Genomic DNA, 27,371 nt, shown 5'->3' on the forward strand with positions numbered 1-27,371 from the left:
CGGAAGAAGAGGATGGAGAGGAGGGTCCTGTCGGCGGGGTCTCGCTTCTGGCACACCAGCTGCAGCAAGGCTTGCTTGGGGGTGGCCCTGGGGAGGTTGCCCCGGGCCCCCCGCTGGTAGCCCCGCCGCCGGCTCTCCTCCTCGGGGAAGGTCGACATGGATGGCTCCCTCCCGCGCCCGGTCCCCAAGAGCCAAGCAGGAGATTTCAAGATGCCCCAAACCGAGCTCTTCCTCTTGCCCAAGCAAGGTGAGCCACAGGAACCCAGCGATCTCCTGGGCTGGGCAAACCCCGTGGTTAGGTTAGAGAGCTAGCTACCTCCTCCTTGGCGCACACACACACACCCACACCCGCAAGCCTTCGCCCGAGGTGTCTAACAGCCAGGGCCGTCTCTAGGCCTGGCCGCCAGGGGGCGCCCCAACCACTAAGCCCTATGGCTCCTCCTCCGCTGCCGCCGCCGCCTCCTCTCCCTCGCTCAAGCCGACCAAAGAATCCTAGATCCTATAATCAAAGCATTCTTGACATATGCCCGTCGAGCCTCCGCTTAAAGACCTCCAAAGGAGGAGACTCCACCACACTCCTTGGCAGCAAATTCCACAGTCGGCGGACAGCTCTTACTGTCGCCCCGCTCCGTTTTGCTTCCCCCCCCCCCCCGCGGAGGGATGCTGCGCGCGCGACGCCAGCTGTGCGCACTTGGGGGGGGGGGTGACTCCTACTTTCCTACTAGCCTTGGTAGATTGCCTTGCCCCCTTGGCTACTTGCCTCCTTGCCTTGGCTACTCTCGCTGCCACTTTGCCGTCTATCCTATTTGCCTTGGCTACTTGCCTTGGCTACTTACCTTGTCGCCTTGGCTACTTGCCTACTTGCCATGGCTAGCTGACTTCCTGCTTTGGCTACTTACCTACTTGCCTTGGCTAGTTGCATTTCCACCTTGGCTACTTGCCTACTTGCCTTGGCTACTTGCCTAGCCGCTTTCGCTACTTGCCTCCTTGCCTTGGCTACTTGCCTTGCTGCCTTGCCTACTTGCCTTGGTAACTTGCCTTGCCCCCTTGGCTACCGGTACTTGCCTACTTGACTTTGGCAACTTACCTTGTCGCCTTGGCTACTTGCCTAGCTGCTTTTGCTACTTGCCTCCTTGTCTTGCCTACTTTCCTACTTGCCTTGCATATTTGCCTTGCTGCGTTCGCTACTTGCCTGCTTGCCTTGGTTACTTACCTACTTGCCTGGGCTATTTGCCTTGCCGCCTTGGCTACTTGCCTACTTCCCTTGGCTACTTGGCTATTTGCTATGGCTACTTGCCTTGCTACCTTGCTACCTTGCCTACTTGCCATGGCTAGTTGACTTGCTACTTACCTACTTGCCATGGCTAGTTGCATTTCATCCTTGGTTACATGCCTTCTTGCCTTGGGTACTTGCATTGCTGCCGTGGCTACTTCCCTACTTGCCTAGCCGCTTTCGCTACTTGCCTTGCCACCTTGCCTACTTGCCTTGGTAACTTGCCTTGCCCCCTTGGCTACTTGCCTACTTGCCATGGCTAGCTGACTTCCTGCTTTGGCTACTTACCTACTTGCCTTGGCTAGTTGTATTTCCACCTTGGCTACTTGGCTACTTACCTTGCCTACTTGCCTTGGCTACTTGCTTTGCCGCGTTCGCTACTTGCCTACTTGCCTTGGTTACTTACCTACTTGCCTGGGCTATTTGCCTTGCCGCCTTGGCTACTTGCCTACTTCCATTGGCTACTTGGCTACTTGGTTTGGCTACTTGCCTTCCTACCTTGCCGCCTTCTCTGCTTGCCTTGGGTAGTTGACTTCCCGCCTTGGCTACTTCCTTTCTTGCCTTGGGTACTTGCATTGTCGCCTTGCCTACTTGCCTTGGCTACTTGCCTACTTGCCTTGGCTACTTGCCTTGCTGCCTTGGCTAATTGCTTACCTTCTTTGGCTACTTGACTTGCTGCTTTCGCTACTTGCTTACTTGCCTCTGCTTCTTGTCTACTTGCCTTGCCTACTTGCCTTGTGGCCTTGGGTCCTTGCTTACTTGTTTTGGCTACTTGACTTGCCACCTTGCCTAATTGCCTTGGCTACTTGCCTTGTCTCCGTGGCTACTTGCTTACTTTCCTTGCCTACTTGCCTACATGCCTTGGCTACTTGCCTTGCCGCCTTGGCTACTTATCTATTTGCCTTGGCTACTTGCCTTGTGGCTTTGGGTCCTTGCTTACTTGTTTTGGCTACTTGACCTGCCACCTTGCCTATTTGCCTTGGCTGCTTGCCTTGCCGCCTTGGAGACTTGGCTACTTGCCTTAGCTATTTGGCTACTTGCCTTCCTGCGTTTGCTACTTGCCTACTTGCCTTGGTTACTTACCTACTTGCCTTGACTATTTGCCTTGCCGCCTTGGCTACTTGCCTACTTCCCTTGGCTACTTGGCTACTTGGCTATTTGCTATGACTAATTGCCTTGCTACCTTGCTACCTTGTCTACTTGCCATGGCTAGTTGACTTCCTGCTTTGGCTACTTAGCTACTTGCCTTGGCTAGTTGCATTTCCACCTTGGCTACTTGCCTAGCCGCTTTCGCTACTTGCCTCCTTGCCTTGGCTACTTGCCTTGCCCCCTTGGCTACTTGCCTACTTGCCTTGGCTACTCTCCCGGCCACTTTGCCGTCTATCCTATTTGCCTTGGCTACTTGCCTACTTACCTTGCCTGCTTGCCTTGCTGCCTTGCCTACTTGCCTTGGCTACTTACCTTGTCGCCTTGGCTACTTGCCTTCTTGCCTTAACCCTAGGGTTAGGGTTGTATTACTCTAATTCTGTTTAGAAACATGGATTATACACCCTGTTTCCAGCTCTGCACAGCATTTTAAAAATTGTTTCCTGACAAGGGCATTGTCCTTTCAAAATGTAGCACCATGTCTGTGTTCTTTGAGAATATGAAATTTCCAGTATATACACTAGCCGCTGTTCCTTAATTCTTAAACTAAAACCTGAACAAAATGAGGTATTAAAGCGGAATAATCTGTGACTTTATTGAATTCAACTTTTTAGTTACTTTGCTATTAAAGGGGAAACTGCTACTCATCAAGAGAAAGAGTAAATGAACTTCCAACTGAACTTTCAACTTGGACTGAAGCTGAACACGGAGGGAAATGTATTCTTTGGAGGTCTTTAAGCAGAGGCTTGACAGGCATATGTCAAGAATGCTTTGATGGTGTTTCCTGCTTGGCAGGGGGTTGGACTGGATGGTCTCTTATTATTGTGGTCTCTTCCGACTCTATGATTCTATGATTCTATGAATGACAGCAGCATTAACTGGGTTAAAAATTCTCTTACTGTTGCTCTCTTGGAATAAGTGCATTTCATTCAGTCCTTTCATTCAGTCCAGTTTGGGGATGCCTGATCTAGATCAAGGGAAGTAATAGTACCACTGTATTCTGCTCTGGTCAGACCTCACCTGGAGTACTGTGTCCAGTTCTGGGCACCACAGTTCAAGAAGGATACTGACAAGCTGGAACGTGTCCAGAGGAGGGCAAACAAAATGGTCAAAGTAAAATAAAAAAATTCCTTCAGTAGCACCTTAAAGACCAACTAAGTTTTTATTTTGGTATGAGCTTTCGTGTGCATGCACACTTCTTCAGATACAGTGAAATAGAAGTATCTGAAGAAGTGTGCATGCACACGAAAGCTCATACCAAAATAAAAACTTAGTTGGTCTTTAAGGTGCTACTGAAGGAATTTTTTTATTTTACTTCGACCCAGACCAACACGGCTACCTACCTGTAACCAAAATGGTCCAAGGCCTGGAAACGATGCCTTATGAGGAACGGCTTAGGGAGCTGGGTATGTTTAGCCTGGAGAAGAGAAGGTTAAGGGGCGATATGATAGCCATGTTCAAATATATGAAAGGATGTCATATAGAGGAGGGAGAAAGGTTGTTTTCTGCTGCTCCAGAAAAGCGGACACGGAGCAATGGATTCAAACTACAAGAAAGAAGATTCCACCTCAACATTAGGAAGAACTTCCTGACAGTAAGAGCTGTTCGGCAGTGGGATTTGCTGCCAAGGAGTGTGGTGGAGTCTCCTTCTTTGGAGGTCTTTAAGCAGAGGCTTGACAGGCATATGTCAAGAATGCTTTGATGGTGTTTCCTGATCGGCAGGGGGTTGGACTGGATGACACTTGCCTTGTGGTCTCTTCCAACTCTATGATTCTATGAGGATAACATGTTCTCCTAAGCATGACCCCATGGGATCCCTGCAACTCGATGATACGATTCAGTCTTCCAGCTGAAGCCTCCAGGGAAGCCTCTGAGCGCGTGCAGAGCGCCGTTCCCAAGGTCGACTGCGCTGGGCCACGGAGGCTCCTTCCCCCAAAAGGAGGACCTTTGCAGGGAAGAAGAAAGGGGGGGCTGCAGTTGAAGGTGGTTGAAAGGGCTTCCCCTGGACAGGGCCTTCTGCACATGCTCAGGGTCACCCTCGCCTCCTATCGTCTCCGGTAAAAAGACACTGGCAGTCAAAACAAAATTTAAAAAATCCCTTCCAGCAGCACCTTTAAGACCAACTAAGTTTTTATTTTGGTATGAGCTTTCGTGTGCAGATACACTGAAACAGAAGCCCCCAGACTGGCAGTCAAGGAAGTGAGGGCAAAAGGAGCCGTAGTAGCGGACGGGCGAAGCCGGCCCGGCCATCTTGGACGAGGGCAGGCGGCGGCGGCGGCAGCGAAAGGAACTCAGAGCGGAAGTGGGTGCGGAAAGGGGCAATGAAGGCGGCGCCATGTTTGACGAGGGCAAAAGCGCTCTTTTAAACAAAAGGGTCTTGTCCCCTTAAGACGGAAATTTAGGTCGTTTCCATTTAAAATCTGTTGTTATTTTCTGCAACAAAAGAGTGTGTCTCCCCCTCCCAGGAAGTATGTTTAAAATTAGGGTAGCAGCAGACGCAAACCCCATTTTATTCTTGCATTCGCGATGCACTGTTTAAGTCATAAAATCATAGAATAAAATCCTGTATTTGTGCCTTTCATTTTTTTTGCCCAAGTGTAGTACTTTACATTTCTCCTTGTTAAAATTCATCTTGTTTGCTTTGGCCCAGTTGTCTAATCTGTGAAGGTCATTTTGAAGTGTGATCCTGTCCTCTGGGGTATTAGCCACCCCTCCCAATTTCGGTGTCATCTGCAAACTTGCTCAGGATGCCCTCAAGCCCATCATCCAAGTCATTGATGAAGATGGGAGACACAGGAATACAGAAATACAGGATGGGAGACACCTGGCTTGAGAGCAGTACATGTGAAAAGGATCTAGGAGTCTTGGTAGACCACAAACTTGACATGCGTCAACAGTGTGATGCAGCAGCTAAAAAGGCCAATGCAATTCTGGGCTGCATCAAGAGGAGTATAGCATCTAGATCAAGGGAAGTAATAGTACCACTGTATTCTGCTCTGGTCAGACCTCACCTGGAGTACTGTGTCCAGTTCTGAGCACCACAGTTCAAGAAGGATACTGACAAGCTGGAACGTGTCCAGAGGAGGGCAACCAAAATGGTCCAAGGCCTGGAAACGATGCCTTATGAGGAACGGCTTAGGGAGCTGGGTATGTTTAGCCTAGAGAAGAGAAGGTTAAGGGGTGATATGATAGCCATGTTCAAATATATGAAAGGATGCCATATGGAGGAGGGTGAAAGGTTGTTTTCTGCTGCTCCAGAGAAGTGGACACGGAGCAATGGATTCAAACTTCAAGAAAGAAGATTCCACCTCAACATTAGAAAGAACTTCCTGACAGTAAGAGCTGTTTGACAGTGGAATTTGCTGCCAAGGAGTGTGGTGGAGTCTCCTTCTTTGGAGGTCTTTAAGCAGAGGCTTGACAGGCATATGTCAAGAATGCTTTGATGGTGTTTCCTGCTTGGCAGGGGGTTGGACTGGATGGCCCTTGTGGTCTCTTCCAACTCTATGATTCTATGATTCTAAGTGGGGTTGTTCTGGATGACCCTCAGGCGTCCCTCCCTTCTCCCCACAATGCTTCTCCTTGTTTGCTGAGGGACAAAGACCTCTCTGCCCTCCTGCTGGAGGATCTATGGTCCTCATTGTTTGGATGTTCTCCATTCTCCATTGTTGGGAATCGACAAAGAGGGTCTTATTTCCCCCCCTGGGCAGCTCCGCCAGCTGGCTCCTCTCGGCGCCAGCCCTGCCAGGCGGCCCTTCGAATCCTGAAGGAGGCCATAGAGGGCTGAAGGCATCCCTCGTGGCACCTGCTGGGGGAACTGGGCCAAACTGGGGAGGGTGGAAGGATGGTATATAGAAGAATATAATCTCCTCCTCCCTCTCCTTCTCCTCCTCCTTTTAACGGTGAGTCCGTAAGGGACTATGGAGGCCCATTCTGGATCCGCACCTCCTTCCACAGTGGCGCTTCCCAGTGAATGTTCCTTCCTCTTCGCCCGTTTCTCCCTTGCGTCCTGAGTTCGAGTCTCTTCGAAGCCCACGGCACCTTTGGTCACAGCAGTTCTCCAGTAGAAGAATATACTGTACAAGGCCCAAAATATAAACCCTATTTTCCTCTGAGAAAGGCCAGATCCCGCGTCAAGTATCCCTATTTCCCTGGGAGGTCTCTGATTTAAAGAAGTCATAGAATCCTAGAGTTGGAAGAGACCACAAGGGCCATCCAGTCCAACCCCCTGCCGAGCAGGAAACACCATCGAAGCATTCTTGACATATGGCTGTCAAGCCTCTGCTTAAAGACCTCCAAAGAAGGAGACTCCACCACACTTCTTGCCAGCAAATTCCACTGCCGAACAGCTCTTACTGTCAGGAAGTTTAGGTGGAATCTTCTTTCTTGTAGTTTGAATCCATTGCTCCGTGTCCGCTTCTCTGGAGCAGCAGAAAACAAGCTTTCTCCCTCCTCTATATGACATCCTTTGATATATTTGAACATGGCTATCATATCACCCCTTAACCTTCTCTTCTCCAGGCTAAACATACCAGTCGTCCCAGTTTCCGATCACCTTCCCATTGACAAATCCTTTTTCTTTTTTTCTTTTTTCTTTATGCAAAGACTTAGCCTTGCTGGCATCACCTTCCTATTGACCAATCGAGCAAATTCATTTCTGGAATAGTAACTGATTTACAAGGAAGACATTGACCGATCACAATGAAATTGTGGTGAGCAGGGCAGATTCTCCCATGTTTTTCTAGAAAACCAGGGGTCCCCTATCTTAGATCTGGTAACAGGATGGGAGACACCTGGCTTGTGAGCAGTACATGTGAAAAGGATATGGGGGGCCTGGTAGACCACAAACTTGACATGAGTCAACAGTGTGATGCAGCGGCTCAAAAAGCCAATGCAATTCTGGGCTGCATCAATAGGAGTATAGCATCTAGATCAGGCATCGCCCAAACTTAGGCCCTCCAGATGTTTTGGACTACAATTCCCATCTTCCCCGACCAGTGGTCCTGTTAGCTAGGGATCATGGGAGTTGTAGGCCAAAACATCTGGAGGGCCGCAGTTTGGGGATGCCTGATCTAGATCAAGGGAAGTAATAGTACCACTGTATTCTGCTCTGGTCAGACCTCACCTGGAGTACTGTGTCCAGTTCTGGGCACCACAGTTCAAGAAGGATACTGACAAGCTGGAACATGTCCAGAGGAGGGCAACCAAAATGGTCAAAGGCCTGGAAACGATGCCATATGAGGAACGGCTTAGGGAGCTGGGCATGTTCAGCCTGGAGAAGAGAAGGTTAAGGGGTGATATGATAGCCATGTTCAAATATATAAAAGGATGTCATATAGGGTGAAAGGTTGTTTTCTGCTGCTCCAGAGAAGCGGACACGGAGCAATGGATTCAAGCTACAAGAAAGAAGATTCCACCTCAACATTAGGAAGAACTTCCTGACAGTAAGAGCTGTTCGGCAGTGGGATTTGCTGCCAAGGAGTGTGGTGGTGTGAGTCTCCTTCTTTGGAGGTCTTTAAGCAGAGGCTTGACAGCCATATGTCAAGAATGCTTGGATGGTGTTTCCTGCTCGGCAGGGGGGTTGGACTGGATGGCCCTTGTGGTCTCTTCCAACTCTAGGATTCTATGATTCTATGATTCTTCCTCAATGCAGACCCTGAGCTTTCCCCTCCTTGAAATTCACTTGGTGAGAGTGAGGTGAAGCTGGCCGTCCACCAAGACCCATACCCAGATTTCCACCACACTTCTGTCGCTCCACCTGATTCTCCATCAAGGCAGAACCTGGAGCATTCTTTGGCACTGCCCTTCTTTGGGATTGGGATCAGTCTTGAATCTTCCTCCAAGCCTTGTAGTTTCCCTTGTCCCTCTTCTCTCCCTTCTGTTATGCCATGGGCAGGCAAACAGCCTTTGACTGTGTCGACCACAGCAAACTATGGCAAGTTCTTCAAGGAAGTATGCTATAGACCAGTTGGTATATAGACCAACTCAGCAATGGCCAGAGGATTGGAGAAGATCAGTCGACATCCCAATCTCAAGGAAGGCCAGCGCCAAAGGATGCTCCAACTACTGCACAATTGCGCTCGTTTCACACCCTAGCAAGGCTATGCTTGAAATTCTACAAGGCAGGCTTAGGCAGTATGTGGACCGAGAACTCCCAGAAGTGCAAGCTGGATTTCGAAGGGGCAGAGGAACCAGAGACCAAATAGCAAACATGCGCTGGATTATGGAGAAAGCTAGAGAGTTCCAGAAAAACGTCTACTTCTGCTTCATTGACTATGCAAAAGCCTTTGACTGTGTCGACCACAGCAAACTATGGCAAGTTCTTCAATAAATGGGAGTGCCTGATCACCTCATCTGTCTCCTGAGAAATCTCTATGTGGGACAAGAAGCTACAGTTAGAACTGGATATGGAACAACTGACTGGTTCAAAATTGGGAAAGGAGTACGACAAGGTTGTATATTGTCTCCCTGCTTATTTAACTTATATGCAGAATTCATCATGCGAAAGGCTGGACTAGATGAATCCCAAGCCGGAATTAAGATTGCCGGAAGAAATATCAACAACCTCAGGTATGCAGATGACACAACCTTGATGGCAGAAAGTGAGGAGGAATTAAAGAACCTTTTGATGAGGGTGAAAGAGGAGAGTGCAAAATATGGTCTGAAGCTCAACATCAAAAAAACCAAGATCATGGCCACTGGTCCCATCACCTCCTGGCAAATAAAAGGGGACGAAATGGAGGCAGTGAGAGATTTGACTTTCTTGGGTTCCATGATCACTGCAGATGGTGACAGCAGTCACGAAATTAAAAGACGCCTGCTTATTGGGAGAAAAGCAATGACAAACCTAGACAGCATCTTAAGAAGCAGAGACATCACCTTGCCGACAAAGGTCCGTCTAGTTAAAGCTATGGTTTTCCCAGTAGTGATGTATGGAAGTGAGAGCTGGACCATCAAGAAGGCTGATCGCCGAAGAATTGATGCTTTTGAATTCTGGTGCTGGAGGAGACTCTTGAGAGTCCCATGGACTGCAAGAAGATCAAACCTATCCATTTTGAAGGAAATCGGCCCTGAGTGCTCACAGGAAGGACAGATCCTGAAGCTGAGGCTCCAATACTTTGGTCACCTCATGAGAAGAGAAGACTCCCTGGAAAAGACTCTGATGCTGGGAAAGATGGAGGGCACAAGGAGAAGGGGACTCCCTGGAGAAGACCCTGATGTTGGGAAAGATGGAGGGCACAAGGAGAAGGGGACGACAGAGGACGAGATGGTTGGACAGTGTTCTCGAAGCTACGAACATGAGTCTGACCAAACTGCGGGAGGCAGTGCAAGACAGGAGTGCCTGGCGTGCTGTGGTCCATGGGATCACAAAGAGTCGGACACGACTCAATGACTCAACAACAACAACAATCTTGAAATCCGTTGGGTTGGACTCAGGTGAAGATGAGGTCCACCAAGAACCTGAGATCCTTCTCCTTTGCCCTGCTAGCCAGTTGGTGCTCCACCAAGACCCTGAGCCTTTTTACCTCTTAAAATCCAGAACCTTCTCCCATATCCTGGTGGCTATCTGGTGGTCCAAGACCCCCCTGAGCTCCACCATCCTTCTGTTGGTCCACCTGATTCTCCATCAAGGCAGAACCTGACCTTAAATTGTCCCTCTTGAAATCCGTTGGGTTGGACTCAGGTGAAAATGATGGGGGGGGGGGTCTACCAAGACCCTGAGATCCTTCTCCTGTGTCCTGCTAGCAAAAGTTGGTGCTCCACGTTCCTTTAGGCTGAGCTCGGAGCTTTCCACCAATTCTGGGAGCTCCCACAGATCTCGGGACCCTCTATCAAAACTGGAAACTTAGGAGGTTCCCTCAAGCAGATCTCGTCCATCTCAGAGTTAACAGGGAGGAGAAGGAGCAAGGAGGAGATAGGGCCGGCTTCTCCTTTAAGGGGCATGGCTCCACAGAACAGATCCCTTTTTCTTTGAAGGATCTGAGGGGGCAGAGAGAAATCCGGCGAAGTGAGGAGAAGGAGAAGAAGAAGAAGACCGGGTTGTCCTAGCTGAAGAAGAAGACCACTTGCAACTCCACTTGAACCCCGAGGCAATGGGTGAGTTGGACCAGGGGGGTGGGAACTTCTCAGTGTCTCCATCGCCCACTAATTTGGCCGAGGGATTTGCGAAGCCGTCCGAGGTTCCAATCCTGGACTCTCCCCCTTGTCCTGAGAGCTCTGAAAAGGGACATGTTTCTGAGGACATCAGGGTGGGGAAAGGGACCTCCCTCTTTTCACCGGAGACGTCCTTGTGGGGCTGTAAGAAGGGGGGGGGTCCTCTATTTTCATTTTAGGGGATAGAAGAGGTCGGTCTTTTCATTTGGGGATGGAATAGTATGACTCGGGGTGGCCAACTCCCAAGAGACTGTGATCTACTCACAGAGTTAAAAACTGGCGGTGATCTACCCCTTTTTGGGGGGGTTCATGCCGAAATTGTTGAGCTTTTTTCAGGAAGGCCCATTTTTAAGGGGTTCATGTCAAAGTTGTCAAAGGCTTTTTTTTTAGGGGGAAGAAAGCCCCGTTTATTTGGGGCGCAGGGCAAAAATGTTGAGCTTTTATTAAGGGAGCCCAAGTCGTTGAGCTTCTTTTGGGAGAAGTGATCTACCACAGACGTCCAGTGATCTACCGGTCGATCATGATCTAGCTGTTAGACGTGCCTGGAATAGGTGGTCTGTATTTTCATTTCAGGCGATGGAATCGGAGGTCTCAATTTCCATTTGAGGGGGTGGAATAGGAGACCTGTATTTTCAATATTTGGGGGACAGAATTGGGAGGGGTCTCTCTTTTCATCATATTGAACCCGCAGCGGGTGGCGCTGTGGGTTTAAACCACAGAGCCTAGGGCTTGCCGATCAGAAGGTCGGCGGTTCGAATCCCCGCGACGGGGTGAGCTCCCTTTGCTCTGCCTGCCAACCTAGCAGTCTGAAAGCACACCAGTGCAAGTAGATAAATAGGAACCGCTCCGGCGGGAAGGCAAACAGCGTTTCCGTGCGCTGCTCTGGTTCGCCAGAAGCGGCTTTGTCATGCTGGCCACATGACCCGGAAGCTGTATGCCGGCTCCCTCGGCCAATAACGCGAGATGAGCGCCGCAACCCCAGAGTCGGTCACGACTTGATCTAATGGTCAAGGGGTCCCTTTACCTTTACCTTTATTTTCATCTCCGGGGATAAGAATAGCAGGTCCGCATTTTCACAAGAGAAGTGTTGGAGGGATGGAAGAAGAGACACACCCGTTTCCACCAGAGAAATATTTGGGGGCTAGAATAAGGAGGATAGAATAAGGGGGATATTTGGGGGATGAAAAATACATTTTCATTTTAGGGGGTAGAGTAGAATCGTAGAATTGGAAGAGACCACAAGGGCCATCCAGTCCAACCCCCGGCCGAGCAGGAAACACCATCCAAGCATTCTTGACATATGTCTGTCAAGCCTCTGCTTAAAGACCTCCAAAGAAGGAGACTCCACCACACTTCTTGGCAGCAAATTCCACTGTCGAACAGCTCTTACTGTCAGGAAGTTCCTCCGAATGTTGAGGTGGAATCTTCTTTCTTGAAGGAGGTCTGTATTTTCACAAGAGAAATAATGGGTAGGTGGGCTAGATCCCTCCAGCTCCTCACCTCCCTTTCACAGCGGCCTGGCCAGGTAGGTCTCTCAGCCGAGAAAGGAGGGGATTCGAACCCAGGACCCTAACTGCTACACTGCCAGTGAGTTGGAGTTGTAGCCAACTGGAGGGAATCATAGAATCATAGAGTTGGAAGAGACCACAAGGGCCATCCAGTCCAACCCCCTGCCGAGCAGGAAACACCATCAAAACATTCTTGACATATGGCTGTCAAGCCTCTGCTTAAAGACCTCCAAAGAAGGAGACTCCACCACACTCCTTGGTAGCAAATTCCACTGCCGAACAGCTCTTACTGTCAGGAAGTTCTTCCTAATGTTTAGGTGGGATCTTCTTTCTTGTAGCTTGAATCCATTGCTCCGTGTCCGCTTCTCTGGAGCAGCAGAAAACAACCTTTCTCCCTCCTCTATATGGCATCCTTTTATATGGGACCCAGGAGATCAGCTCGGCAGTCGGAAGGGAAAACCCCACTGTTCCCCCCCTTTTCTCCCCAAATCCGTCCCCCCACCCCCCGGAAAAATGGAAGGAAAAAAAAAGAATATTCAAACTATATCAAACGGGTTTTTATTTCCAATTTCCCTGGTTTTATCCCAGGCCTTCCCATCTCTAGGCAGGACTAATCTGTGCCATATAAACATTAGGAAGAACTTCCTGACACCTGACACCTTTCAGCTTTGGTGTTTTCCGTACTAGCCGGAGCCACTCTCACAGAGGCGCCATGAAGGAGCGCATTGTTTCGAACTCGCAGCCCATCCCTCATTGTCCATTGTCTTCGGGACAATGGGAGCCTTTTTATCTCTCCACTCTGCTCCTCCTACATACCCTCCATCCATCCCACCCCCAAGATGAAGAGGCGAGAAGTGGCCCAGTTAGAGTCCTGGCAAGAGGGCTCCAAGGGTCGTATCCCCAATACCTTCCTGGCAGGATGAAAATAGAGACCCCCAAATCTATCCCCCCCAATATATCTCTGGCGAGAATATAAACCTCCTATTCTATCCCCTAAAATGAAAACAGAGACCTCCTCTTCCATCCCCGAAAATGAAAATAGAGACCTCCTCTTCCATCCCCTAAAATGAAAATAGAGACCTCCTCTTCCATCCCTGAAAATGAAAATAGAGACCTCCTCTTCTATCCCCGAAAATGAAAATAGAGACCTCCTCTTCCATCCCCGAAAATGAAAATAGAGACCTCCTCTTCTATCCCCTAAAATGAAAATAGAGACCTCTTATTCCATCCCCTAAAATGAAAATAGGAGACCTCCTCTTCTATATTTTCATTTTAGGGAATTTCATTTCCCATAATTTTTGGCAGGAATTAAAAATTTTTTAAGAGAGTCTTTATGGAGAGTTGCTGCCAAGATTTTAATCACAAAAGGTAGGAAGGGAGAGGAGATCGCAATCCAATCGGGCTGGTGAAATCAATTAAGCATATAAAATAATTTATTAAGTTAAATTTGTTTTAGTTGTTTAATTGATGAAATAAATGTATTTATTTTATTTGTTTAATTGATGAAATAAATGTATTTATTTTATTTGTTGAACTAGTGAAATAAATTTATTTAAATAAATTAATTAATCAAGAGAGGTTGTTGAACTAGCCAGACTATCAGCAAGGTGACAGACAAAATTGATGAAATACATTTATTTATTTTATCTGTTTAGCTGGTGAAATAAATTTATTTAAATAAATAAATTAAGAGAGGTTGTTAAACTAGCCAGACTATCAGCAAGGTGACAGACAAATTTTTTACCAGAAAATACCGGAAATATACAGAGTCTATCAAAAAGAACATGCTCAAAATATCAGGTTTCAACTGAGCTTCTGTGCGTAGAAAGGAGAACCTTATCAAATTTCAAGTCTGCGAAATAAAAGGAGAGGAAATAAAGTTGTGCCTATTTAAAGAACCAAATTCGGAAACATAACGGGAAGATCAAAGGTCGTGTTAATTGTACAAAACAAGTATCCATTCATAAATGTAGGATTCTTTTTTTTAAAAAAAAAAACTACCTTATCTTTTAACATTTATTTCTATCTTGACTTATTTCTCTTACACACTTTTAAAAGCAATAAGGCATTTTTTAAAAAAAATCATTTTTTTTAATATAGTTTTTATTGGTTTTATAACAAATACGATAAAAATATGAAAAAGTAAACATAGAACAAAAGAAGAACAAGGAACAAGAAACAAAACAAACAACATTTCTTTAACAATATCAAATATATTTCTTATTCTGTCGACTTCCTCCTTCCCTCCCTTCCACATTTCTATTTATGACTAATATAGCACTCTCTACTTCTTAAACCATTTCCTCTTCTAAGATACTTGTTCTAAATATTTTCCTTGATCCATTATAACTACACATTCCCAATATTTCAAAGTATCATTTTGTATCTAGAAATCTTGATAATTATTTTACATTTAAACTTTCCCCCTTCTTTACTATATCTAAATGCTTCTTCAGCCTCTTTGTACTTCCCCTTATAGTCTCTTTTTAATCTCATAATTCTTTTCCAAATAAATCTTAAATTTCTTCCAGTCTTCTTCCACCGAAAGGAAAAGGAAAAGAAAGGGGGGGATTCATTTTAGGGGATGGAATAGAAGGTCTCTATTTTCATTTCAGAGGATAGAACAAGAGATCTGTCTTTTCACCGGATAAATATTGGGGAGATAGAATTCGGGAGGTCCCTATTTTCACCCTGCCAGGTAGGTCTCAGGGATTTGAACCCGGGATCCTGTTCCCAGGACTCTAACCGGACCATTCCTCACCATCCCTGGGGCGGGATGGGGACAATGTGGGACGGAGAGATCAAGGCTTCATTGTCCCAGAGACAATGGACAATGGAGGACGAGCTGCGAGTTCGAATTCAGACCTGACACTGCTTCTGACACCTCAGAGCCGCTTGTTTCCCGCGGTGATAAAGCGGAACGTTGGACCAATTGGTACCGTTGGGGTCAAATCCAGATTTCTGCTCCTATTTTGAAATTCCTGCCTTGTCTGGAGAAAAAACTATAAGGTTAAAGAAACAAGGGAGGGGGAAGTAGAAGAGGCTGAAGAGGCGAGAAGGAAGGGGGGGAAGGGGGGGGAAGGAGGAAGTCAACAGAGTAAAGGAATTACACGGGAGCAAAATCTGGTTAAGGGGTATTATTAAGGTATAAGAATACGGTTCCCCCCAAAAGTGAGTTTGGATGTATCTTATTTTTATTTTTATTTTAAAAATTTTTTCCATTGTTCTTTTTTGTATTTTTCTTTTGTCTTTTTTCTTTGCGATGCTCAGAAAATCAATAAAAATATTTAAAAAAGAAAAAGAAAAAAGAAATTCTTGCCTTGTCAAGGGGTCTGATTCGACGACCCTCAGGAGGGCGGGTCTCAGCATTCAGGGAAACCCAGCCAGATGGGTGGGGTATAAATAACAAATTATTATTATTATTATTATTATTATTGGAAAGGAAGGAGTCGCGGGCAGGCCTGCCCATCCTGCTGACCCTTGTATTTTTCGCAATGTAGATAATGTTAGCAGTGGGCCCGAACCCCAACCAACTGCGGCTCCTCAGAACTCGAACCCGGATCCACTTCCCCGAGCCGCTTCTCCAGGTAGCCATCTGAAGCCTGAGAAACCCAGAACCTGCCTAGCAGGGCTGGGTTGTGTTCCGACGCGAGACCACCTTGACTGTTCTGGGGTGGGATTGAATAATAATACTAATAATAAACTAGATGAATCCTAAACTGGAATTAAGATTGCCGGAAGAAATATCAACAACCTCAGATATGCAGATGACACAACCTTGATGGCAGAAAGCGAGGAGGAATTAAAGAACCTTTTAATGAGGGTGAAAGAGGAGAGCGCAAAATATGGTCTGAAGCTCAACATCAAAAAAACCAAGATCATGGCCACTGGTCCCATCACCTCCTGGCAAATAGAAGGGGAAGAAATGGAGGCAGTGAGAGATTTGACTTTCTTGGGCTCCTTGATCACTGCAGATGGTGACAGCAGTCACGAAATTAAAAGACCCCTGCTTCTTGGGAGAAAAGCAATGACAAACCTAGACAGCATCTTAAAAAGCAGAGACATCACCTTGCCGACAAAGGTCCATATAGTTAAAGCTATGGTTTTCCCAGTAGTGATGTATGGAAGTGAGAGCTGGACCATAAAGAAGGCTGATCGCCGAAGAATTGATGCTTTTGAATTCTGGTGCTGGAGGAGACTCTTGAGAGTCCCATGGACTGCAAGAAGATCAAACCTATCCATTTTGAAGGAAATCGGCCCTGAGTGCTCACAGGAAGGACAGATCCTGAAGCTGAGGCTCCAATACTTTGGCCACCTCATGAGAAGAGAAGACTCCCTGGAAAAGACTCTGATGCTGGGAAAGATGGAGGGCAGAAGGAGAAGGGGACTCCCTGGAGAAGACCCTGATGTTGGGAAAGATGGAGGGCACAAGGAGAAGGGGACTCCCTGGAAAAGACCCCGATGTTGGGAAAGATGGAGGGCACAAGGAGAAGGGGACTCCCTGGAAAAGACCCCAATGTTGGGAAAGATGGAGGGCACAAGGAGAAGGGGACTCCCTGGAAAGGACCCCGAGGTTGGGAAAGATGGAGGGCACAAGGAGAAGGGGACTCCCTGGAAAAGACCCCGATGTTGGGAAAGATGGAGGGCACAAGGAGAAGGGGACTCCCTGGAAAAGACCCTGAGGTTGGGAAAGATGGAGGGCACAAGGAGAAGGGGACTCCCTGGAAAGGACCCCGAGGTTGGGAAAGATGGAGGGCACAAGGAGAAGGGGACTCCCTGGAAAAGACCCTGATGTTGGGAAAGATGGAGGGCACAAGGAGAAGGGGACTCCCTGGAAAAGACCCTGAGGTTGGGAAAGATGGAGGGCACAAGGAGAAGGGGACTCCCTGGAAAAGACCCTGATGTTGGGAAAGATGGAGGGCACAAGGAGAAGGGGACTCCCTGGAAAAGACCCTGAGGTTGGGAAATATGGAGGGCACAAGGAGAAGGGGACTCCCTGGAAAAGACCCTGATGTTGGGAAAGATGGAGGGCACTAGGAGAAGGGGACGACAGAGGACGAGATGGTTGGACAGTGTTCTCGAAGCTACGAACATGAGTTTGACCAAACTGCGGGAGGCAGTGGAAGACAGGAGTGCCTGGCGTGCTCTGGTCCATGGGATGATGGAGAGTCGGGCACGACTAAACGACTAAACAACAACAACAACAACAATAGTTTAACAACATCAGTTAACGTGGATACGCTATCCTGTTATTGTTTAAGTGAAATAAACGGTTTAAATTGTTACGATGGTTTTTCTCCTTCCAATTGAGTGCAGCGGAAAACTTCTTAAACCTCGCCAGAATTTCATCATTATCCGTCTATGGATTTCTAACCAAAGAACCAAATTGATGATTCCCAAAAGGGGGTTTCAATCAAGTCTTACTGACTAGCGATTTAAATCGTGACCGACATCAAAGTCTAAAAGACTTTTCTTACCGATCCCAAGGTCCGGATTGAGGCCCTTCAAATGTCCAGCTCTCCTTTGTCCGCCACAAATTGTCGCTGTTTTTTTTTTTTTTAAATTGAATATATGCTATATCAGGCATCCCCAAACTTCGGCCCTCCAGATGTTTTGAGACTACAATTCCCATCATCCCTGACCACTGATCCTGTGAGCTAGGGATCATGGGAGTCGTAGGCCAAAACATCTGGAGGGCCGCAGTTTGGGGGTGCCTGTGCTATACGGTAATTGATGGACCTCATAGCCATTTCCACATGTTGCCATGCAACCAGTCCATGCAGAATGTCGGCACCCTATATACAGAAAGGAGCAAAGCAGCATCATAAGAGCCGACACAACACAACAGAAAAGTAAAGAAATGTAAAGTACTACACTTAGGGGGGGGGGAATTGAAAGGCACAAATACAGGATGGGTGACACCTGGCTTGAGAGCAGTACATGTGAATGCTTTGGTGGTGTTTCCTGCTTGGCAGGGGGTTGTGAAAAGGATCGAGGAGTCTTGATAGACCCCAAACTTGACATGAGTCAACAGTGTGATGCAGCAGCTCAAAAAGCCAATGCAATTCTGGGCTGCATCAAGAGGAGTATAGCGTCTAGATCAGGGGTCCGCAAACTAAGGCCCGGGGGCCAGATGCGGCCCAATCGCCTTCTCAGTCTGGCCCGCGGATGGCCCGGGAATCAGCATGTTTTTACATGAGTAGAATGTGTCCTTTTATTTAAAATGCATTTCTGGGTTATTTATGGGGCATAGGAATTAATTCATTTTTTTTTTCAAAATATAGCCCGGCCCCCAACAAGGTCTGAGGGATAGTGGACCGGCCCCCTGCCGAAAAAGTTTGCTGACCCCTGATCTAGATCGAGGGAAGTAATAGTACCACTGTATTCTGCTCTGGTCAGACCTCACCTGGAGTACTGTGTCCAGTTCTGGGCACCACAGTTCAAGAAGGATACTGACAAGCTGGAACATGGCTACCAGTTTGGGATAGAGGTAGGGGTTAGGGATAGGGAAAGGGGTTAGGCAACTCTTTCTCAAGAGGTCTCTATGCTTCCCTCCTTCCTTTCTCTCCCCCCCCCCTTTTACAGGTCTGTTGCAGTGTTGTGCCCGATGCCTGGTGGGGGCGCCCTTTGCCTCGCTGGTGGCCACGGCCTTGTGCTTCCTGGGGGTGGCGCTGTTCTGCGGCTGCGGCCACGAAGCCTTGACCGGCACCGAGCACCTGGTTGAAACGTACTTCTCCAAAAATTACCAGGACTACGAGTATCTGGTCGACGTGTAAGCACCTCCCGACGTTCCTTTCCGTCGCCTTCGTTCGTTCGTTCGTTCCCTTCTTCGTTCACCGATTCGTTCCCCCGTTCATCTTCCGCCATCCTTTTCTCACCGCATGTCCACCTCGAGTTATTTTATTTTATTTTTAAATACTTTTTTAAATTAAATTTTCCAATTAAAACACCATTCAGTTATTTCAGTTATATCCAATTATACACATACATCATAGCTGCCAAGTACCCCGTTTTCCCCGGGAAACCCCCGTTTTTACTTACCTTTTCCCGGTGGTTCCCCCGTATCACTTCGTCTCCCGTTTTTCTCCGTTATTTTCTCCTGCCGGCGGCCATGTTTTTCCTTTCCGATTTGCCCTTCTATGGGCACCAAAAATGGCCGCCGACCGGCGGGTTCCCCCAGCCACTCTGGGCGGCTTCCAACAAAACACCAAAATACAGAAATCCATCAAACATTAAAAGCTTCCCTAAACAGGGCTGCCTTGAGATACCTTCTAAAGGTAATTGTTGTTCTCTTTGACCTCTGGTGGGAGGGCATTCCACAGGGTTGGTGCCACCACCGAGAAGGCCCTCTGCCTGGTTCCCTGTAACTTGGCTTCTCATAGCGAGGGAACCGCCAGAAGGCCCCCGGCGCTGGACCTCAGTGTCCGGGCAGAACGATGGGGGTGGAGACGCTCCTTCAGGTATACTGGACCGAGGCCGTTTAGGGCTTTAAAGGTCAGCGCCAACACTTTGAATTGTGCTCGGAAACGTACTGGAAGCCAATGTAGATCTTTCAAGACCGGTGTTATGTGGTCTCGGCGGCTGCTCCCAGTCACCAGTCTAGCTGCCACATTCTGGATTTGTTGTAGTTTCCAGGTCACCTTCAAGGGTAGCCCCACGTAGAGCGCATTGCAGTAGTCCAAGCGGGAGATAACTAGAGCATGCACGACTCTGGCGAGACAGTCCGCAGGCAGGGAGGGTCTCATTCTGCGTACCAGATGGAGCTGCCTTGGACACAGAATTGACCTGCGCCTCCATGGACAGCTGTGAGTCCAGAATGACTCCCAGGCTGCGCACCTGGTCTTTCAGGGGCACAGTTACCCCGTTTAGGACCAGGGAGTCCTCCACGCTTGCCCGCCTCCTGTCCCCCACGAACAGTACTTCTGTCTTGTCAGGATTCAACCTCAATCTGTTAGCCGCCATCCATCCTCCAACCGCCTCCAGGCACTCACACAGGACCTTCACTGCCTTCACTGGTTCTGATTTGAAAGAGAGGTAGAGCCTTTCCGAACTGTATATCCCTCCTAGCTCTGGCGGGGGTCAGGCTGGATGACCCTCGGGGTGCCCTCGCCGTACCAACGGCCCCCCCTCTCCTCTTTTCTCCCCCCACAGGATCCATGACTTCCAGTACGCCATCTACGGAGTGGCCGGCTTCTTCTTCCTCTTTGGCGCCCTCCTGCTGGCCGAAGGCTTCTACACCACCGGCGCCGTCCGGCAGGTCTTCGGCGATTACCGGGCCACCGTCTGCGGCAAGGGCTTGGGCGCCACGGTAGGCCACAAGGGGAGGGGGCCCCGAGGACACCGGCCCGGTCGCTCCTGGGAGCTGGTGTGTCACTGTGTGGGAAAATGGCTGGGCCATCCCGATAAGGTGATATTCTCCTCTTTCGCACCCGGCGCCCCTGCCCTTCGAACCCGGGGCATGAGACTGCCGACAGTGGGTGGGGGGGAGCGTTAACGAGAGTAGGACCAGAATATATGGAATAGGTCTTGTCCTTCCTTCACTCGCGCTGGTTGGGTCCATACTGAGAAGATGCCAGCGAGGTTGAAACTTTCTGTAAAAAGGTTCCAAAACAGGAAACCTTCCTCCGCTTGATTCTAGGCACAGTAATTGGGAATGGCTACCAGTTCCAGGGTCCGCAGCCAAAAAGGAGGAAATTCCGCCTCGTAAGGAATCCAACAGGTCGCTCTTAACCCCTTCCTGCCCTTAATACCCTTCGGGCCTCCATCCCGGAAGGACATTCCTTGTGGGGGTGGAAGAGAGGTCGCAGTTTTCATTTTTTACGGGACGGGATAGGTGGGTCTGTATTTTAATCAGATCAATATTTGTAGGGTGGAGTAGAAACATTTCATTCGATAAAATATTTGGGTGGTGGAATAGGGGATCCCTATTTTCATCAGATAAATACTGTGTCTGTAGGATGGAGGAGGAGGTCTGTGTTTCCTTGGCAGCAAATTCCACTGTCGAACAGCTCTTACTGTCAGGGGATAAAATATTTGGGTGGTGGAATAGGGGGATCCCTGTTTTAATCAGATAAATACTGTGTCTGTAGGATGGAAGAGGAGGTCTGTGTTTCCATTTTAGGGGATAGAATAGAAGGGTCTCTATTTCCATTTTAGGAGATGGAATAGGACAGAATCATAGAATCATAGTGTTGGAAGAGACCCCAAGGGCCATCCAGTCCAACCCCCTGCCAAGCGGGAAACACCATCAAAGCATTCTTGACAGATGGCTGTCAAGCCTCTGCTTAAAGACCTCCAAAGAAGGAGACTCCGCCACACTCCTTGGCAGCAAATTCCACTGTCGCACAGCTCTTACTGTCAGGGGATAAAGTATTTGGGTGGTGGAATAGGGGGATCCCTGTTTTAATCAGATAAATACTGTGTCTGTAGGATGGAAGAGGAGGTCTGTGTTTCCTTGGCAGCAAATTCCTCTGTTGCACAGCTCTTACTGTCAGGGGATAAAATATTTGGGTGGTGGAATAGGGGGATCCCTGTTTTAATCAGATAAATACTGTGTAGGATGGAAGGGGAGGTCTGTGTTTCCATTTTAGGGGATAGAATAGGACAGGGGTCAGCAACCTTTTTCAGCTGTGGGCCGAACAAATTCCTATGCCCCACAAATAACCCAGAGATGCATTTTAAGTAAAAGGACGCATTCCACTCATGTCAAAACACGCTGATTCCCGGGCCGTCCGCGATTGGGCCGCATCTGGCCTACCCCTGGAATAGGCATCCATGTTTGCCTGAGAAATACCCAAATATAAGCCGTCCCTCAAAATAGGATTTTAATGGATCATAGTCACCTGGCAATAGAGACCTTTCAAGGTCTGCCCACCCCTTGTGGGAATAACTGGAGGAAAGGTCTAAGTGGAATGCTGTAGATGTAGCCTATCTTGATTTCAGCAAGGCCTTTGACAAGGTGCCCCATGATATTCTTGTAAAGAAGCTGGTAAAATGCGGGCTAAACAATGCTACCATTCAGTGGATTTGTAACTGGCTGACTGACCGAACCCAAAGGGTGCTCATCAGTGGCTCCTCCTCATCCTGGAGAGTAGTGACTAGTGGGGTGCCACAAGGTTCTGTCTTGGGCCCAATCTTATTCAACATATTTATCAATGACTTGGATGATGGGCTTGAGGGCATCCTGAGCAAGTTTGCAGACGACACCAAATTGGGAGGGGTGGCTAATACCCCAGAGGACAGGATCACACTTCAAAACGACCTGAACAGATTAGACAACTGGGCCAAAGCAAACAAGATGAATTTTAACAGGGAGAAATGTAAGGTACTACACTTGGGCAAAAAAAATGAAAGGCACAAATACAGGATGGGAGACGCCTGGATTGAGAGCAGTACATGTGAAAAGGATCTAGGAGTCTTGGTAGACCACAAACTTGACATGAGTCAGAAGTGCGATGCAGCAGCTCAAAAAGCCAATGCAATTCTGGGCTGCATCAATAGGAGTATAGCGTCTAGATCGAGGGAAGTAATAGGACCACTGTATTCTGCTCTGGTCAGACCTCACCTGGAGTACTGTGTCCAGTTCTGGGCATCACAGTTCAAGAAGGATACTGACAAGCTGGAATGTGTCCAGAGGAGGGCAACCAAAATGGTCAAAGGCCTGGAAACAATGCCTTATGACAGGGGTCCCCAAACTAAGGCCCGGGGGCCGGATGAGGCCCAATCGCCTTCTAAAAGAAGAATCAGCATTTTTTACATGAGTAGAATGTGTCCTTTTATTTAAAATGCATCTCTGGGTTATTTGTGGGGCATAGGAATTCATATTTTTATTCAAAATATAGTCCGGCCCCACACAAATATATGAAAGGATGTCATATGGAGGAGGGAGAAAGGTTGTTTTCTGCTGCTCCAGAGAAGTGGACACGGAGCAATGGATTCAAGCTACAAGAAAGAAGATTCCACCTCAACATTAGGAAGAACTTCCTGACAGTAAGAGCTGTTCGGCAGTGGGATTTCCTGCCAAGGAGTGTGGCGGAGTCTCCTTCTTTGGAGGTCTTTAAGCAGAGGCTTGACAGGCATATGTCAATAATGCTTTGATGGCGTTTCCTGCTTGGCAGGGGGTTGGACTGGATGGCCCTCATGGTCTCTTGCAACTCTAGGATTCTATGATTCATAGGAACCTGGGAATAGGGACTTTTCAAGGTCTGCCCCACCCCTTGTGGGAATATCTGGAGGAAAGGTCTAAGTGGCTGGGAGTTCCTCAGGTCCCATAGGTCTCCAGTCTCATGCCCCATCCTCCCGAAGCTCCTGGCCAGTCACTGACTCTTGTTTATTCTCCCTCCTTTCAGTTTGCGGGCATTACCTATGTCCTGACCGTCTTCTGGCTCCTGGTCCTCGCCTGCTCGGCCGTCCCTGTCTATGTCTACTTCACGGCATGGACCACCTGTAACTCCATCGCCAACCCCACCAAGACGGCCGCCGGCATCGGGAACCTTTGCACAGATGCCCGGATGTACGGTGAGGAAGGACCTAGTCTCCTGGGCCACCTTGGGGAGGAATAGCTTCACGAGGGGTCTCCCAGTAGGACCTGGGAGAAGGTTCTTGAGATCTTGGTTGCCCACCAAGCTTGGGAGAAGGATCTCGAGGTCTTGGTCGACCACCAACTTGGGAGAAGGACCTGAGAGAAGGCTCTCAAGGTCCTGATGGACTAGGTAATGGAGAAGGTTCTTGAGATCTTGGTTGCCCACCAAGCTTGGGAGAAGGATCTCGAGGTCTTGGTCGACCACCAGCTTGGCAGCAGGACCCGGGAGAAGGTTTTCGAGGTCTTAGTGGAACACCAAGCTTGGGAGAAGGATCTCGAGGTCTCGGTTGACCACCAGCTTGGCAGCAGGACCCGGGAGAAGGTTCTTGAGGTCCTGATGGAATAGGTAATGGAGAAGGTTCTTGAGATCTTGGTTGCCCACCAAGCTTGGGAGAAGGATCTCGAGGTCTTGGTCGACCAACAACTTGGGAGAAGGATCTGAGAGAAGGTTCTCAAGGTCCTGATGGAATAGGTAATGGAGAAGGTTCTTGAGGTCTTGTTGGAAGCCCAGCTTGTTAGCAGGACCTGAGAGAAGGATCTCAAGGTCCTAGTGGACCACCAGCTTGGCAGCAGGACCCGGGAGAAGGTTCTCAAGGTCCTGATGGAATAGGTAATGGAGAAGATTCTTGAGGTCTTGTTGGAAACCCAGCTTGTTAGCAGGACCTGAGAGAAGGTTCTCAAGGTCCTAGTGGACCACCAGCTTGGCAGCAGGACCCGGGAGAAGGTTCTTGAGTTCTTAGTGGAACACCAAGCTTGGGAGAAGGATCTCGAGGTCTTGGTTGACCACCAGCTTGGCAGCAGGACCTGAGAGAAGGTTCTCAAGGTCCTGATGGACTAGGTAATGGAGAAGGTTCTTGAGATCTTGGTTGCCCACCAAGCTTGGGAGAAGCATCTCGAGGTCTTGGTCGACCACCAGCTTGGCAGCAGGACCCGGGAGAAGGTTTTCGAGGTCTTAGTGGAACACCAAGCTTGGGAGAAGGATCTCGAGGTCTTGGTTGACCACCAGCTTGGCAGCAGGACCCGGGAGAAGGTTCTTGAGGTCCAGATGGACTAGGAAATGGAGAAGGTTCTTGAGATCTTGGTTGCTCACCAAGCTTGGGAGAAGGATCTCGAGGTCTTGGTCGACCACCAGCTTGGCAGCAGGACCCGGGAGAAGGTTTTCAAGGTCTTAGTGGAACACCAAGCTTGGGAGAAGGATCTCGAGGTCTTGGTCGACCACCAGCTTGGCAGCAGGACCCGGGAGAAGGTTCTTGAGGTCTAAGTGGAACACCAAGCTTGGGAGAAGGATCTCGAGGTCTTGGTTGACCACCAGCTTGGCAGCAGGACCCAGGAGAAGGTTCTCAAGGTCCTGATGGAATAGGTAATGGAGAAGGTTCTTGAGATCTTGGTTGCCCACCAAGCTTGGGAGAAGGATCCCGAGGTCTTGGTTGACCACCAACTTGGGAGAAGGTTCTCAAGGTCCTAGTGGACCACCAGCTTGCCATCAGGACCTGTGAGAAGGATCTCAGGAGGCTTGGTATTCCTCCAACATCATGAGTGAACCCAAGGGATTTTCAAGGGGGGGGAAGGTCAGGTCCTGCCTTTAGGGAGAATCCCATGGACCCTGATGGTGGGCTCAGGGTTCTTGGTAGACCACCAGCTTGCTATCAGGATCTGGTAGGAGGTTCTCAGGGTCTTGGTTGACCTCCATCTTCACGTGTCAAGAGAGGCCAAGGAGGTGGTGTCGAGGTGGCCCTCCAGCTCTCAACGGTTCTGTGTTTTGGTGCCCTGCCACAGGTGTCCTGCCATGGAACGCGTCCCCGGGAAGAGTGTGTGGCCAGAGCCTTCTCTCCATCTGCAAGACATCCGAGGTGAGTTCTCAGGGGTCAAGACTAGAGGACCTTCATTGTCCTTTCTACTATTCTATGTTCCTACTCTTTGACATCTGTTGGGAGGGCGTTCCACAGGGCGGGCGCCACCACCGAGAAGGCCCTCTGCCTAGTTCCCTGCAACTCGGCTTCTCGCAACGAGGGAACCGCCAGAAGGCCCTCGGCGCTGGACCTCAGTGTCCGGGCAGAACGATGGGGGTGGAGACGCTCCTTCAGGTATACTGGACCGAGGCCATTTAGGGCTTTCAAGGTCAGCACCAACACTTTGAATTCTGCTCAGAAGCGTACTGGGAGCCAATGTAGGTCTTTCAGGACCGGTGTTATGTGGTCCCGGCGGCCGCTCCCAGTCACCAGTCTAGCTGCCGCATTCTGGATTAGTTGTAGATTCCGGGTCACCTTCAAAGGTAGCCCCAACGTAGAGCGCATTGCAGTAGTCCAAGCGGGAGATAACTAGAGCATGCACCACTCTGGCGAGACAGTCTGCAGGCAGGTAGGGTCTCAGCCTGCATACCAGATGGAGCTGATAAACAGCTGCCCTGGACACAGTATCAAACTGTGCCTCCATGGACAGCTGTGAGTCCAAAATGACTCCCAGGCTGCGCACCTGGTCTTTCAGGGGCACAGTTACCCCATTCAGGACCAGGGAGTCCTCCACACCTGCCCGCCTCCTGTCCCCCACGAACAGTACTTCTGTCTTGTCAGGATTCAACCTCAATCTGTTAGCCACCATGAGATTCTTCAATGGGTGACCCCTTCTCCTCCTCCTCCTCCTCCTCCTCCCCTCCTCCTCCTCCTCCTCCTCCTCCTTCGTCTCATCCTACAGTTCCAGGTGACATTCCACCTGTTCATCGCGGCCTTCGTGGGAGCATCAATCACCTTGGTGTCTCTGGTAAGGACAGCTTCCCACAGCTCTTCATCTCTGGGTGGAGGGTTCGAGCCCCGCGTGGGGCAAAGGACGGGAGGGAGGTCTGCGGCAGAACCCTGGGAAATCGGCAGGACTCCTTCCGATAGATAGACCATGCTTGATGGTCTCCACAAAGCTGTTGAGATATTGGGCGAACCAGGAGGGAAGGGCAGGAGACCGTTCTCGGTGGCCTTCAAAGCTGCTGAGATATCACGGGAACCAGGAGGAACGGGTTCGAGCAATTCTGCTTCTCTTTCCCCTTCCTCCACAGGTGACGTTCATTATCGCGGCCACCTACAACTTCGCCGTCTTGAGGCTGATGGGCCGGGGAACGAAATTCTAACCCGGCACCCGCCCGGGGCCTAAAGACTCCCTCCCCTTTTCATAATCATAATAATTGTAACAATTGGTCTTATTTGCACCCTGGACTGGTCTTCTAACCGTGAGGCTCTAACCAGGTGGCAGCCGGCCTCCTGTTCTAACTGCCCACCAGCCAATCGGCTCATCCTGATTTGCCGGGGTTGGACTAGGTGACCCCTGGGAGTCCCTTTTCAAATGCAACTATGATTCTATGATCTCACTTGACCCAGCCAGACCCGAAAACGGTATTCCCGGTCCGGGGATTTCGTTGGCGTGGGAAACCGACGTCGGAGAGAGAGAGGAGGTCCTCCAACCTGTTGGTCCTGCTTTTCGAAGGAAAAAATCACTCTGGCCCTGGAAGATCCCGAAAAGAAAGTCTTTTTTTTTTTTGGAAAAAATAATAATGGCAGTTTTATGCTCCAAACGGGGGGGAATTATTCGACGGGATGACGCCATTTTTTTTGTAAGAGGCTAATAAAATCGTATACAGTGGTACCTCGGGTTAAGTACTTAATTGGGAGCAGAAGTCCGTACTTAAACTGAAGCGTGCTTAAACTGAAGCAAACTTTCCCGTTGAAAG

The 27,371-nt window shown here is 49.0% G+C and overlaps 1 protein-coding gene across 1 annotated transcript; it reads left to right on the forward strand.

Annotated features, from left to right (window-relative positions):
- The first annotated feature begins 156 nt into the window (after nt 1-156).
- Nucleotides 157-27,286, forward strand: LOC132591465 (myelin proteolipid protein-like). The gene is made up of 7 exons (XM_060270092.1): nt 157-247; nt 18,664-18,850; nt 20,230-20,485; nt 23,427-23,595; nt 25,436-25,509; nt 26,351-26,416; nt 26,703-27,286. Exons 1-7 carry the CDS (start codon nt 157-159, stop codon nt 26,772-26,774), a joined length of 915 nt encoding a protein of 304 aa, XP_060126075.1. The 3' UTR covers nt 26,775-27,286.
- Nucleotides 27,287-27,371: the final 85 nt, after the last annotated feature.

This window comes from Zootoca vivipara, chromosome W (assembly GCF_963506605.1).
Source record: "Zootoca vivipara chromosome W, rZooViv1.1, whole genome shotgun sequence".
NCBI lineage: Eukaryota > Metazoa > Chordata > Lepidosauria > Squamata > Lacertidae > Zootoca > Zootoca vivipara.

Coding starts and splice junctions, on each gene's coding strand:
- LOC132591465 (XM_060270092.1), top strand. CDS start 157: ATGGATGGCTCCCTCCCGCGCCCGGTCCCCAAGAGCCAAGCAGGAGAT. Junction 248..18,663: donor CTTCCTCTTGCCCAAGCAAG/GTGAGCCACAGG, acceptor CCCCTTTTACAG/GTCTGTTGCAGTGTTGTGCC. Junction 23,596..25,435: donor CACAGATGCCCGGATGTACG/GTGAGGAAGGAC, acceptor GCCCTGCCACAG/GTGTCCTGCCATGGAACGCG.